A 16,002-nucleotide genomic window follows, 5' to 3' on the forward strand; every position below is an offset into this window, starting at 1 on the left:
TGTTAAAAGGGAGTTTTTCCTTCCCACTGTCGCCAAAGTGCTTGCTCATAGGGGCTCATATGATTGTTGGGTTTTTCTCTGTATCTATGAAGCGCCTTGAGGCGACTTTTGTTGTGATTTGGCGCTATATAAATAAAATTGAATTGAACTACGCTGTAGTGTGAAGCTGATGTTCTCACCCTGGGATCCCTCCAGCCTCCATTTTATTGGCCACTGTGACATCTGTGGACCAAACATCATACTGCCAACGTTTCTGGCCCAGCACTCCTCCCAGGACCGTACCACTGTGCACTCCAACACGCATGTCCACATCTGTCTGGGTCTTCTCTCGGACATACCTGTGGTCAGTTCAGAAAGCAGCAGCGTTAAAAACAAAGCACAGGTAGCATTTTCTGGAGTAATAATCAAGCTGTCTCAAAGCCTGATTACCACAAAAGAAGAAAAACATTCCAGCAATACAGGAAACAGCGTCTCTGGCGTGCCACTAAACGCCATCCATCCGTGCACAGCAATGTTCTGGAGCCTGACCAACATGATGGATCACAATCAATTTGTGTTTAATGACCTCTCATTGTTACATCACAGCTACAATCCACAAAAAGTCAATAAGAGTCCATCAGTGTGATCAATCCCACACTGTGGACAGAATGACTAACCCACTACATCCCATAATAACGTAGATGAAACTGTCTGATCTTTGGAAAAGCTTAGAATCAGGCAGTTATCCCAGGCCGCCCCTCCTCACGCGTGCTCATTCATACTCACGAAATGGCCTCCACCATGGCCAGGCCCATCATGATAGAGCAGGCGGCGTGGTCGTCCCTGTAGTCCGGCAGCCCACAGATACAGTAGTAGCAGTCTCCCAGGATCTTGATCCTTAGCTGGTGGTATTTCTGAAAGGCAGGTCTGTTTTAGTCAGACAGTGGATCAAGATCGGACATAAATCACGAGCTCACTGTCCAGCTGTCTTCTTAGCAGGTCTAACAACAGTGTTGGTTAGCACAGACTTCAGCAGGCTGGATGGAGGCGAGCACACAGGCTGTCTTTTTACTTCATTTCCTCATAGGCTAAGCTAATCTTGGGCATCAAGCTACTCCTGTTACTAATTTTAATAAGAAATAATGCAAAAAAGCACTTTGATCTATGATAGTACACTATATGGTGTTTAGGGGACTGCGAACATTATTGACATATTATTAATGCTAACATATTAAGCTAGGCAACCTAGAAGGATAGAGCTCTACTGTCACGCAGATACCCATAAAATTAGTTCCAGACTGGTGAAACCTTATGTAAGCTTTGACATTTGGGCTCATACACAACCTGGGTACATGTTCACAGCCAGTACGGAGCCATGCAGTAGCACTTCCTAGATGATGACAAACTGGGGTGCAGCCTCATACCAATTAAGACAGGATCTCTACAGAGAAATATTTGCACATGAGCATGCAGAACCTGTAGATAACATACAAGACTCTGGCACAAGTTTGGTTTAGGTTGTAAGTCATGAACAGCATACAGAACAGTAAATCTTGCCTGGAGATAGGGCACCCACATCCTGTTAAACGCCAAAAGATCTCACTAAACAAAGTTTATTTTCTAAATATGGTTTTCACAGTGTCACAGTGGAATTAGCCCTCCACAGTGTTGCAGTTCACACATTGGCCTAACAAACAAAATCCTGTTCGATTCTGGGAGGACACACAAATCCCTTTGGGGCTGTGTCAGCAAGGGCACCCAGCAGAAGATATCTGCCAAATCATCAAACATGTGCAGCTACCCACTGTGGCAATCCCGTGTGAACAAGGCAACAGCCAAAAGCAGCTTTGTCTAATAGTGCAGTTATCCCTACCCTGAACGAGGTTTCAGTGATTAGGTCCTGTGTTGCAGGCGCAATCGTAGGTGGAAATAAAATCCTTGCTGTGAGTTTCTCCTTTACTGAATCAGCTACCGTTAGCTTCAAATGTGTTGTCTGCATCCTGAATTTTACAATTTTTAATTTTATTGTTGCTTACAATTCAATTCAAATCAATTTTATTTATTAAGCGGCAAATTACAACAACAGTCCCCTCACGGTGCTTTATATTGTAAGATAAAGACCCTATAACTATACAGACAGAACGGCAACAATCAAAGTTTCTCAAGGAGGGGCAGCCATGTGCAGCAAGGCTGAGAGGAGGGAGACAGGACATAAGACATGCTGTGGAAGAGAGGCAGAGATTATTTATGCTCTTAGCATGTTGGCCCGTGTGATCTAAACATAAATACATATGCATAATAATAAACTGACAGCAACACTGAGCCACTGAGAAAGTGACATGAAACCACAGCAACCATTGCTAAACATGGATATATATCAACTTACCACAAAAAGTCAGAACATTTGTGTTGTAAAACAACTTTATGTGTGTTTTGTTCTTGGCAATACATATTTCTACCACTGACAAGCCTGTTGTCTTTCCACATTTGGAAAGAAAATCCATTTATGGATTGAGCCGCCACATACGTGGACTGTGCCCATGAAAAACTTCAATCCATATTGAAAATTAAACAGTTTATTCCTTTAACAAACAGGGGCCTCAGTATCATGTGAAAGAACCATACACAGCCGAAAAAGCCTGGCACCTCCTCCTGTAGCGGGGCATGACACGAACATAGGGTAAAAGGGCAGGTGGCCACCAGATGGCCAGGCACTCCTTCTCTACTGTGTTGTACCTGGCCTCCCACTCCAACAGTTTCCTGCTGATGTACATGAACAGGCGGTCACTCCTCCGGCCATAGGCACGCCACCGCCATGGCGCGAAAGACCTCCAGGAAGGCGTGGGGGTTGTCTCCTTCACCCATTCGGTAGAGGGTGGGGGCGACGGCAGTGTCAGCAAGGAACCACCTTGAGCGACCAGACTCTCCGACACTTTCGTCTGGTGCACAGACTGGTCCTGCACAGCTGTCTGCTCCCACTGCAAAGCTGGCAGCTCACCAACATCTGGGCCCACGCCTTAACTGGTTGGGCCAGTCATTGTTCCGCCATGCCACGACTCGGGTTTTGGCACCGCTGTGACAATGATGGACCCGACAGCAGCATTGCAGTTTTCCACGTCTTTATTGGCTGGGTTTCCACTGTGCACCTTTCCAGCTGCCCTGCTTCTGTACCACAAACAGCACACCTCCCACCTCAGATCCTGGCAACATCTTTTACAGGGGAACCATGATTGGATGATGAGGTCAGATGTATAACTCCTCCCCTGACAACACACCCTGAACACACTGCTCCACCCCTCCCCTGCAGCTGAGCAACAGAACCACACCTCCGCCACACACCCCCACCGCCCAACTGAGGCCCACACCATCACACCGCCTCTAACTAAAGCTGTTACCCTACAAGTTAATAGATTAACATATCAGTAGACTGCATCTGGACTCATTACAGAGCATAATATTCCTCCTCATGTTCAGGTTCCAGTTTACATGATGCCGACACCACTGCAAACAGGCCCGACAGTGAAGGGCATTTAAGGCACATTGGTGCAACTTGGTTTTACAGAACACCAGCTTGAAGATGCCCCGTGGCACAAGCCCTATCCAGATCAGTCAAATGTGGCATGCCTTACCATTGTAGCAGACCATTGTTGTATCGGATTGTCAGCACCTGAGTACCAGAGATCAAAACAACAGCAGAACCAGCGGTTTTTCATTAGCAAAGGTGGCACCATTTGAGGGGAAAGGAACAGGCTTTTTCCAATGGTATAATATTTATTGCCAAGAAGCATCGTTACAACAAATATGTGACAATCATTTCAAATGACCTCCCATAAATCACATAAAGGTTAGAGGTGGATTCTAAATGAGTATTTCTTGTAATCTTGATGAATCCCATAAAAGATTTCAGTCTAAATCGGAAAAATGTAAATAACAACAAATAACCGTGACATCACTTTAGTTAGTTTACACTGTGATACTCACAGCAGCTAGTTTGTCAAAGCGGGCAAAGAGCTCATTAAGCAGCTTGACAAGCTCCTGAGCACTGCAAGAAGACGACAGCTGGGTGAAGCCCACAATGTCTGCAAACAAAATACTGAAAGAGAAAAAAATACACATTACTGACATCATTCTTTAACAGCTACATTAAAAAATTCTTCATGCACATTTTCAAAAATTCAAGAAGAAGCTTAGTATAAGCAAATCGAATAGGACCATCGGCTTTCATTTTTAAGTTAGTGGCCTCTTTTTCACAATATTCTTATCCATTAATGTTAAAATATATACAAGCCATGTTCCAAAAAGCAATTTGTAAATAAAGAATGCAATGATTTATATTCATACTGTTTTGTTTGTTTGTTTGTTCTTTTACAGACAATATGTCAAACATGAAAAGGCAAAACTTTTCTTTTAAAAAATATGTAAACTCATTTTTGAACAGCATTGTCCACATGATAAGAGTACTGTGCACATCTGTGAAGGCATCATTAATGTTGATCAATATATTTTATAGCTTCACTCTAGTCTTACTATTCAAAGCACTTTAGAGTACAAGCTACATTTAAAGCCAATTTAGAATTGTAACTGAGAGAAAACACCCAAATGCAACTCACACGAAAAATAAATATACAAAATCCAAACCTTTAACTTCAAACATGCAGTGGTCACAAACAGTGAAGCTGGGAACAATGCCAAAAACCAGAGCAGGACAAAAGACAGTTTGTAAAACACTCTGATAGCTCAAATGCAAATCAAAAGTAACACAAAGTCCAAAAACACTGGTGGAAATTGTAGAGCAGGGGTCCCCAGTCCTCGAGGGCCGGTGTCCCTGCAGGTTTTAGATCTCACCCTGGGTCAACACACCTGAATCACACGATGAGTTCATTACCAGGCCTCTGGAGAACATGTTGAGAAGGTAATTTATCCATTTAAATCAGCTGTGTTGGATCAAGGACACATCTAAAACCTGCAGGGACACTGGCCCTCGAGGACTGGGATTGGGGACCCCTGTTGTAGAGTATACAGTTGTGGTGGGCAACTGAGTGAATACAGCAATCCTGAGCCAAATATTAACAAGGATTTAGAATTACCAAAGGAAATAAAACCCAAATCCCCAAACCTTGACAAAAATCACAAGACTCATACTTCACAGACATGCAGAACCCTTGATGGTTTAAGTTTATAGAGGTACCAAATTACCTGACATTTTCATGCCTGTACATGTACATGGTGTTGAACTGTTGCATTTCTTTCTGACTAGGCCCCTTCTTCATGTCCTGAAGCATTTCATCAGCTATGTGCTTTGGAAGAATGGAGAGGAGCAGACGCTCCTGTGGAGGACAAAAGCAAAAGCAGACAGAGCATATTAGAAAACAACACTGGTAATAAGCAGGTCCCTCACAGAGAAGACACTGGTTATCCTATTGCTTTTCTATTTGGCTTGAATACAAGGACACTTTGCCATGCACATTGGAGCATTAGCACCAATCCGTCTGTCGATCTCCCGCTCCCTTTCTCCTGTTACTTGTGAACAAGGCCGCGAAATACTTGAACTCCTCCACTTGGGGCAGGAACTTATCCCTGACCTGGAATGAGCACTGCACCCTTTTCTGGCTGAGGACCATGGCCTCAGATTTGAAGGTGCTAATTTTCATTCCCATCGCTTCACACTCGGCTGCAAACCGTTCCAAGGCGAGCTGGAAGCCACCACCCGATGAAGCCAACAGAACCACATCATAACGCGAAAAGCAGAGATGAAATTCCGAGACCATCCAAGTGAAAGCCTTCCGCCACTTGGCTACGTCTATAAATTCTGTCAATAAAAATCATGAACAGAATTGTTGACAAAAGGCAGCCCTGGCGGAGACCATCACCCATCAGGAACAAGTCCGACTTATTGCCAGCTATGCGGACCAAGCTCTTGCAATGGTCGAATAAGGACTGAATGGGCCAGACACCCCACAGCACCTCCTATGGGACACTCCGAAGGACACAGTTGAATGCCTTCTCCAAGTCCACAAAACACATGTAGACTGGTTGGGCAAACTCCCATGAACCCTCAAGTATCCTTGAGAGGATAAAGAGCTGGTCCAGTGACCAGGACAAAAAACTCATTGTTCCTCCTGTATCCGAGGTTCGACTAAAGGACTCTCCTCTCCAGCACCCTGGACTTTCCCAGGGAGGCTGAGGAGTGTGATCCCCCTGTAGTTGGAACAGACCTTCCGGCCCCGCTTCATAAAGATGGGAACCACCACCATAGTCTGCCAATACAGTGGTACCACCCCTGATCTCCACGCATCATTGTAGAGGCGTGTCAATCAAGACAGCCCTACAACATCCAGAGCCTTCAGAAACTCAGAGCAGATCTCATCCCCCCCAGGAGTTGTTTAACTGCCTCAGTGACCTCGCCCCTGGAGACAGGCGAGTCATCACCCTCGTCCCCAGACTCTGCTTCCTCCATGTAAGACGTACCAGAATATCTTCGAGGCAGTTCTAAAGTATTTTTCCATGGCCTCTATGAACTCCTCCCAAACCCAAGTTTTTGCTTCAGGCCTGTCAGTATCTGTCAGCTGCCTCTGAAGTCCCACAGGCTAACTAAGCCCAATAGGACTCCTTCCTCAGCCTGGTGGCTCCCTTCATCTCTGGTATCCACCATTTGATTCGGGGGTTACCACCACGACAGGCACCAACCACCTTGCGGCCGCAGCTCAGTGCGGCAATGAAGATGCTGAACATGGTCCATTCAGACTCAATGTCCCCAGTCTCCCTCAGAAAGCTGTTGAAGCTCTTCCGGAGGTGTGCGGACTGGGGCCTCTGCCAGGTATTCCCAGCATATCCTTACTATGCATTTAGGTGTGCCAGGTCTGTTCAGCATCCTCCCCGCCACCTGATCCAACTCACCACCAGGTGGTGATCAGTTGACAGCTCAGAACCGTCCATTTACCCGAGCATCCAGAACATATGGCTGCAGGTCTGCTTCCTGGTGCCACGTGCATTTATGGACACTCTTATGTTTGAACATGGTGTTCATTATGGCCAAACTGTGGTTTGCACAGAAGTCCAACAACAAAACACCGCTCTGGTTCAGATCCGGGAGGCAGTTCCCAATCACACCCCTCTAGGTCTCACTGTCGTTGCCCTCATGAGTGTTGAAGTCTCTCAGTAGGACAACTGAGTTCCCATGCGGTGCACCCTTAAGCACCCTGCCCAAAGACTCCAAGAAGGCTGGGTACTCTGAACCGCCACTCGGCACACAAATGCAGACCCGAAAGGCGCATGGAACAAACCCTCTAATCCACTGGGAGAAACCCCAACGTACAGGCAGCAAGCTGAGGCAATACTACGATATCCACCCTCAACCAGGACCAAGTTGCCATGGGAGACCCTACCAAGGGGCCCTACCGGACAACATAGCCCCCTGGATCCCTGGGACACACAAACCTCTCGACCACGATAAGGTATTTAAGCGTATTAAATTTTGTTTTAAGAGAATGAGGCCAAGCCACAGATCCTCAGCAGGATTTTCTGGCACAACTTTACCTGCTTCCAAGGAGCGTTGACAGGATGAAACAAATCGCAATGCAGAGACTCTAGCAACACTTAAAGGGAAGAGGAACAACTTTATTGACTGACCAACGCGTTTCGGCTTGTTGCCTTCATCAGGGTCATAGTAACACATACTAGAAGTGTGCTTAAAAAGCGCTTTGGGTGCCTAGAAAAGTGCTATATAAATGCAATCCATTATTATTATTATTATTATTATTATTATTAAATAAAAGGCAGGAATCAGAAATAAATTTAAAAAAAATTCAATTTAACCAATCACATCTTCAAGCCACAGATCCAGAAATTGCTGGAAGGCTCTCATCTGACCAAGGAACCTAAGGCCCTAGTTGTTCACTAGGTCATTATTGCACTTTTCTCAATCTTTTAGGAAATGGCAGCAACGTTAAGAATGTAAAAATAGTTCCTAGAAAAGAACACAAGAAACTACAGTGAGCAATACATAAGGGAGATGAGTAAAGGTCTAAATGTCTCTTAAAGCATGACAAAGGCACCCTAACCCCAACGCCCTAACCCTCTTGCTGTGTTTACAGGTTGACTAGCTCCAAACTGTTAGGCAGTGAGGCTGCAGTGTGTCAAGGAAATCCAAAAGTGAAACACAGGAGTTAATATCCAGTTTGTAAGAGTGCTGTACAGAATGCTATAACAGGACACATCTATATGTGAACTTTCAAATAGAAATGGTTGTAATACTTGAACTTTGTACTGATTTTTATGTGTGTTGCGATGAAAAGAGGAAGAACAGTGGAGCAAGTTACATTAACGTACTAGATGTGCCAACAGCATGGACAGGTTGAGCGTGTGCATGAGTGCACATGTGCACGTATAAAACAGGTGTGAGGCATGGAAAATATTAGCAGTGTAGAGGGAGAGCGAGAGGAGGCGATGTATATCACCAAAAGCATATAAAGTGCTGCTGAAAAGGTTTGGGATTCTTCTTCTAATTTTCCATAAAGAAGTGGCAAACAGCATCAGAAGAACAGACTTTGGAGTTCACAGTTGGAAATATCAGCGAGAAGCACCAGAGGATTAACCACTCTGGACTTAACCACTCTGGACTTATGAATTGGAATGATAATTTTTGGCTTTTTCTCTACTTGTTTCTGTAGGATGTTGGATTGCCATCTCAAAGCTCATCAAACTTTGTAGCGAGTCTCTGCTTCCCCATTTGGACATTATTGGGCACAGCATGGAGTGGAGTGCCTCTCAGTCCTGGATGTGCCTCCTCTCTCATTGTCCTTAAGATTAATCTCAGAGATCAACAGCATGAAGTAGATTAGTTAGATTAGGGTAAAATTTAGGTGATCTGATTAAGTGATTATTACCATTTGATTAAGCTTTGGCTTTGGTCCTACTATATTGTATAGATAAAATATCCATCCATCCATCCATTCGCTTCCGCTTATCCTTTTCAGGGTCGCGGGGGGCGCTGGAGCCTATCCCAGCTGTCATAGGGCGAAAGGCGGGGTCCACCCTGGACAGGTCGCCAGTCTGTCGCAGGGCCAACACACAGGGACAGACAACCATTCACACTCACATTCACTCGCACATTCACACCTAGTCAATTTAGTAAAATATCCTCATATCAAAAGTCTATTTGTGTTTATTCACTCTTTGTGAAATAGTAAAGGTCAAAACTTGTGCATGAGCATCATCATTCAAAAAGTTCTTGCAGGTTGTGCACAGCCTTAAAATGAACAGATCCTTTTTCCTACCCACTAAAGAGTAACCTGGTCAATTTTATGAGGTGCACGGGTTATACAGAAGAGCTCCAGTTAGTCGGTGTGGTTCACGAATCGCACTTGAGCTGCAAGGATACCCAGTCAGAGGAAGTAGGGTAGACATCCAGAGTTTAGCAGAGCCAGGCAAATCTTCTCATCACCAGCTCAGTAGTCCAGTTCCTACATTCCCTGTTGCATAATATCACTGACCCTGCCAGTCCAGATCCCCTTTACACGGATAACTGGCAGATCCAACAAGTCTTTATCTCAAACAAAACAAAAGCATACATTACAACACTCGACACGACACGAAACATCACCACACACAGCACACACACATACAACACACACAAACACAGCACACGACACACAGACACACACACACACACACACACACACACAGACACTTATTGTTTTTACACATTTCAAACGCACCTTCACAGAAGTACACACACAGACCGAGAGGCGGGCTGGGCATCAGCAGCTTTCAATATCGTTATCAAAATTCAACAGAGAGGCCAAGAAGGATCAAACAGCTGAATAGGTTGGCTCTGTGATTACAGCTGACACTGACTCAGGAGGCTGGTTGCCTCGGCAACCATCACCAGTCAGATGTCTCTTGATTGGTCAGCAGCTCTCATCTTTCGCCAGCGCATGCTCTTCCATCAGTATTCTGGGAGTTTCTTTCACATGTTTATCACCACTGCTGGGCTACTTTCCCTCTCAATTTCTTCTCATAGCACATTCACACTGCACACACACATACACATATACATACACACAAACACACACACACACACACACACACACACACACACACACACACACCATCTGTTCCATAAATAATAGTAATAGTAATTTAGACTGCCTAGTGGCCACAGATGCAACAGCAGAAGGGGAGCTGACTGCTGATATGGTACCAGCTCAGACAAACACGCCAACATACAAATAATGTGTACATATTTTCCAGAGTGCTGCTAACAGAGGAAACATATCTATGAAGCCCTGTTGGTTTCATAAAGCCAGACAATAACTTATATTTGGTAGTGTTGTTCTCTGTGCTTGTGTTTCACTGTGGACTTGGGCAGCTCCTGCACACATTCAAACAGGGACAACAGTGAAACAGAAGGGTGTACTAAAAAGCGAGATACAAATTTTTATTTTATCTGCCCAAATCACCACAGCAGTTCCCCGCATGCATTGAAAAAGTGCTCAGACACACATTTTGGGAGCAATTCAAACATATAGGAATGTTCATAACGCTTCACAAGGAACAGATGGTGAAAGTGAAAGCAGCAACATTTAAATAAGTTCTTTTTTTACTGATTTTGAGCATAGAATTTAGAGTTTATCGTAAATGTATTATTTACATTCTAAACACATGCAATTAGTGGCTAACTGGTGATTCTAAATTGCCCATAAGTATCAGTGTGAGTAGCAATGGTCGTTTGTCTATGTTAGCCCTGCTCAGACTGGCGACCTCACCAGGCTGCACACGGCCTCTTGGTTCCAGCCCACCGCGACCATGATAAGGCAGAAGACATTTTTTATTTGTAAATTTAGATTTCTTTATTACTCTCACTTAGATGAAAATAGGTGAAATGGGAAAATCTCTGTTTTGCATTTAGTTGTATAATTCTGCACACTAACAGTTGCCCGATCATCGTGGATATAAAAGCCAAAACTTTGACTATCTTAAATATTCAGGTTTAGTTGATCAGCAATAAAACGAATCGTCAAAGATACGAGTTGCCTGTGCACACAGTGCAGTGTCTGTCCTCTGACCTGTTGTTGACTCTGCTCCTCCAGGTTGAGTTTGACCTCCAGCGACTGTCTCGCCTCCAGAAAGGCCTTCCGATGTTTCCGATCAGCCATGTAGTACGACATGATGCCCACAGTGATGGCACAAACATAAATCACAAGGTTGGCTAGAAGCTTGAAAACAAGAAGTGAGAGTACATTCATAATTTCACTTCTGTGCACTCTTACAAGTTTATAAATGACACAACTTACTTTTTAAAAATTCACATATATTTAAAACAGTACAGCAAATGGAAATCCTGTAACTATAATCACCGCACACTGTGAGTTTGCATGTTCTCAGTCCAAAGACATGCAGTCAGTGTTATTAGGCTAACCGGTGATTCTACATTGCCTGTAGTGTAGATGTAAATGTGAGTGTGAATGGTTGTGCATCTCTCTGTGTAGCCCTTTTGTCTAAGGTGTACCCCAGAGCAGGGATAGGCTCCCCCCACGCTGAATCAGATAAGTGGAAGAAAATGAATAGGATGAATGGGAATGAATACGTTTTTATTCCAAATGTGTAACTGCACATTTAAGGAGGGGTTTTGTTTGATAGTGTTTTTTCACACTGACAGTTTCTTTTTTATATTAATGTTTCTCCCACAAATCCAAAGTCACCCATCAAAACTACACAACTAATTGATTAACTGCACAAACATTCACTGAGCTCAGCAAGAGTACTAACACATCAGCTAGCTAACGTTACTATGGTACTCTTTTCTCTATGGTTGGACCAAGTCCTTTGCACTACTTCCACGTACTTTGCAACCTGTCCTGTCCAGCAGGTCTTTCTCTTGTTTTGAATTTATTGTTTGTATATATGTATTGCTGCTGTCTTGTAACCGTCCAAAAGGCTTCCTCGCATAAAGGGCGCTTTATCATAGGGAAAAAAGAAAGTGAAGAAGAAACGTGATGGAGGACTTTTCTTCTTCACATTCTGGAAGAAGAAAAAGATCGTCGTCTGAGAAACCGTCAGTTTCCCAGTAGATTTAGAAGTGTGTGATTGTCGGCTTACATGGAGTCCTCTAACAACAGCTTTTGTGGCGTTTCCTGCAGGATCTCGGAAACAGGTGGATCGAGCTGACGCACGGGTTTTGGGAACAGAGGAAACTGAGACATGGGGCACCGTCACCAGAAGAAAATATAGTGCACTTTGTCCCTCACCTCACTGTAAATAAACGCACGCTTTATTTAAAGAGTCCTGCGTGTGGGTTCTGCAGCCGCATATCTGACGATACCAGTTTTTAAATTGTGTTGATAGGTCACATCAAACCACAGTTATGATAAAAATTATATTTGCATTTGAAGTTATGAGAATAATTTGTTAAAGATGTTTGTTAAAGTTTGTGGTTTTTACAGTGAAAAATATAACTTCTTTCTACTCTGATGTTATGTTTAATTTAGATCAATTGCATTAATACAGTATCCCTAAATGAAAAAATAACTAAAGTGAGATGTGAGGTTGTGCTGAAAAGAATGATACCAAACAAGGCAAGGTAAACAGTTTTTAATGGTGAAATGCAGAGGTGAAATCAAAAGTAGTCAAAAAAGGCCAATTATACCCTGGACGCCAGAGGGTTAAACATGTGCATGATCATTCCACATAGCTGATGTGCACAGTCCCTGGGCAGTCTGCGACAAGAGGGCAGAGTGGGGCCTGAATCAAACCTGTTGAAAAACAGTTGTTCATTCACGGGGGTGTAGTCTGAGAGTACATATATGAGGCTATAATGTAGGAACCAAGGTGTGTGCATCCTTGATGTTTGCATACAGTAAGTCCAATTAAATCCTGACAAAAGGATGTGCTTCTCCAGGAATTTCCTTAACCCTGGAGAACCTATGGGGTCAGAGCCGACCCCGTGGGTTTTCTAGGGAAACCATGGGGTCAAATTTGGGTTCTCCATGGGTTCTCCAGGGTTAATGTACTTCAACGTCTTCCGCAGTTTTTCTTGGTCTGCAAACTCACAGTACAATCCTGTGCAGGGTCGTAGTGATTTTCTTCTTTCAGACTACAATTCCCTACAATTGGCTAGTTCATTCACAAAGCATCTTGGCATTTGTACTGGGGTCCTTAGACACACTAGTCTTCTTTCTGTACTGTATGGCTCTCTTTGAATTTCTTGATGATACTCCAGTTCTTGACATTTGGAAACACTGTGGAAACTTTGAATATCCCTCTCCTGCTTTCTGAGCACCAAAAATTATTTTTCTTAATTCTAAAATGATTTCTTTTGGTTATTGCTATAATCCTTTCTCAAGTGACAGCTTAAACCCTTGCTCAGGGTTCATACACCTTTTTCCAGAGTAAAATTCAAGCACTTTCAAGGTCCATTTTAAAGCTTTTCCAGCACATTACCACTTTGATAAATTACATATTTATACAAATACATAAACTCAAAATGATTTCACTTTTTTGAAATCGTACAAAAAAAAAAAGGAAAAAAAAAAGTATTATGCTATATGTCACTTGACAAATAACTTCAAATAAAATAAATAAAGAAAAAAATGGGGAAAATAAAGGCATAGTGCATTCTTTTTTAAAAATAAAATGTGCACTAACAACTCAAAATACTAAAAGCTATACTATACGCTTCTTCTGGGCTATATTCTCAGCAGCATATTAAACATATCAGGTCCCCATGAGGAGAATCCTGTGCTAACGGCTGTCTAAATGACTCGGGTAAAGTTAGTAGCATGCTTGTTGTTCCACTTGTCTTTGCACTAGGATGATGTCGGAGTAAATGTGCAGTCATATTCGTTGTGTTCCCACTAGTGCTGTCAGCGTTAATCTGAAATGACGTTAACGCCACAACACGGCAAATCTCCGTTAACGAGCTACCGCGGATCGCCCCGTGCGTGGGGCTGGACGGCCAACACGTTAACAAGCTAACTGCGCTAACACACTAGTTCCCACCCATGTAATTGAGCATTGCGTGGCACATCCAACATACTGTTTTACTTTAGTCCATGACGCGCTTACCTTCAGGGTCATACGTCACATGAAAACCAAAATAGTTCCAAACGCCAGATCTGAATGAGGGTGGGGGAGGTTCAATTTGCCATGTTGCAACGAGCTTAGCTTCTGTCTTGCTAGCTTGCGCTGCGCTCAGTGATCTGCGCTCGACAGTGCAGCCTAGGCGGAGTAGTCGAATGCAGATCCACTGAGCGCTCAACACAGACAGCATCGTCAGAAGAAAAGTTGATAAAATAAATAAAAAATTTGTATTGTTCGATACATATGCGTACCGAACCGAAAGCACTGTATCGAACGGTTCAATATCGATACGAGTATCGTTGCACCCCTAAAAAAAAATAGATAGGGCAAGTCAATGTATTTATTTATTTAAATATTTGGATAGACAACTTTTTTTTTCTAGTTTTGGTTCTATACATTACCACAATAAATTTTAAATGAAACGACTCAGATGCAGTTGGAGTGCAGACCTCCAGCTTTAATTCAGTGGGTTGGGTCAAAAACACTGCATTAAATGTGAGGAAGTAAAGCATTTTTTAACACAATCCCTTCATTTCAGGGTCTCAAAAGTAATTAACAAATTAAACAGATGAAAATAAAATGTTCATTTCTAGTACTTGGCTGAAAACCTTTTTCTTGCAATGACAGCTTGAAGTCATGGACATGACCAGATGCTGGGTTTTCTTCTTTTTAATGCTCTGCCAGGCCTTTAGTGCAGCGGCTTTCAGTTGCTGTTTGTTTGTGGGTATGATTTGGGTCATTGTCCATCTGTATTATGAAACACTGCCCAATCAATTTGACTGGCTTTAGCTGGATTCGAGCAGACAGTTTGTCTTTCAAACACCTCAGACTTCATTAGGCTGCTTCTGTCCTGTGTCGCATCATCAATAAACACTAAGTGCCACTGGCAGCCATGCAGGCCCAAGCCATCACACTGCCTCTGTTGTGTTTTACAGATGATGTGTTGGCTTTGGATCATGACCTGTTCAACACCTTCTTCATATTTGTCTTGCAATGATTCCGGTAGAGGTGGATATTGATTTCATCTCTCCAAAAATGTAATGTTAATGTTTGTTTGTTTTTAAGCAAACTTCAATATATACTTTCTAATCTTCAGACTTATGAATGTCTTGCACCTTGCAGAAAAACATCTGCATTTACTTTCATGCAGTCTTCTCTTTGTGGTAGACTTGTATATCCATATGACTACCTCCTGGAAACTGTTAGTTACTTGGTTGGCTGTTGTGAAGGGTTTCTTTTCACCATGGAAATGATTCTGCGATCATCCACCACTGTTGTCGTGGACGTCCAGGTCTTTTTGAGTTGCTGAGTTCACCAGTGGTTGCTTTCTTTCTCAGGATGCACCAAACTGTACATTTTGCCGCTCCTAACAGTGTGAGTTTTTTCTCTTTCCGCAGTTTAAGGATGGCTTGTTTCACCTGCACAGAGAGCTCCATTGACCACATGATGTCTGCTCACAGCAAAATCTTCCAAATGCAAGCACGACTCCTCAAATCAACTCCAGGTCTTTTATCTGCTTGATAATGACAGAACGAAGGAACTGCCCACACCACATCAGTTGTCCAATTACTTTTGGTCCCTTTAAAAAGAGGGCGGCACAAGGAGCTGAAACTCCTAAAACCTTCCTCCAGTTTGAATGTGGATACTCTCAAATGAAAGCTGAGCATCTACAGATTATGTCCATGTCCATTATATACAGTAACCATAATTGAAATCTGGTTTAGTAAATAGGTAGAAAAAAAACCTTTGGCCAGTGTCCAAATATATATGGACCTAACTGTGTATATATTTATATATAGTGCAACAACAACAAGAAAAATGCATATTTCATTTCACGTTTCCTCAGTAAGACCATAAGCAATTAACACAAATAATCCTAGAAGTTCATCATACTGCAAAGGCAAAAGGTTACATTGTATGCTTTGAGGCGACTGTGTTGTGCTA

At 43.1% G+C, this 16,002-nt stretch overlaps 1 protein-coding gene across 6 annotated transcripts in view; it reads right to left on the bottom strand.

Moving 5' to 3' along the window:
* adcy3a (adenylate cyclase 3a) overlaps positions 1-16,002 on the bottom strand; it is a 69,475-nt gene that overhangs the window by 35,565 nt on the left and 17,908 nt on the right. For all 6 annotated transcript variants that reach the window (XM_005947259.3, XM_042214001.1, XM_005947258.3 and 3 more), the window contains exons 3-7: positions 11,046-11,195; positions 5,176-5,306; positions 3,961-4,072; positions 766-893; positions 180-338 (exon numbers count right to left, since the gene is read on the bottom strand). In XM_005947259.3, coding sequence (XP_005947321.1) covers positions 180-338; positions 766-893; positions 3,961-4,072; positions 5,176-5,306; positions 11,046-11,195 — 680 coding nt within the window. The remainder of the gene's footprint in view (positions 1-179; positions 339-765; positions 894-3,960; positions 4,073-5,175; positions 5,307-11,045; positions 11,196-16,002) is intronic.

This window comes from Haplochromis burtoni, unplaced genomic scaffold (genome assembly GCF_018398535.1).
Source record: "Haplochromis burtoni strain Fernald_Lab_line unplaced genomic scaffold, NCSU_Asbu1 Contig_510, whole genome shotgun sequence".
In the NCBI taxonomy this organism is placed as follows: domain Eukaryota; kingdom Metazoa; phylum Chordata; class Actinopteri; order Cichliformes; family Cichlidae; genus Haplochromis; species Haplochromis burtoni.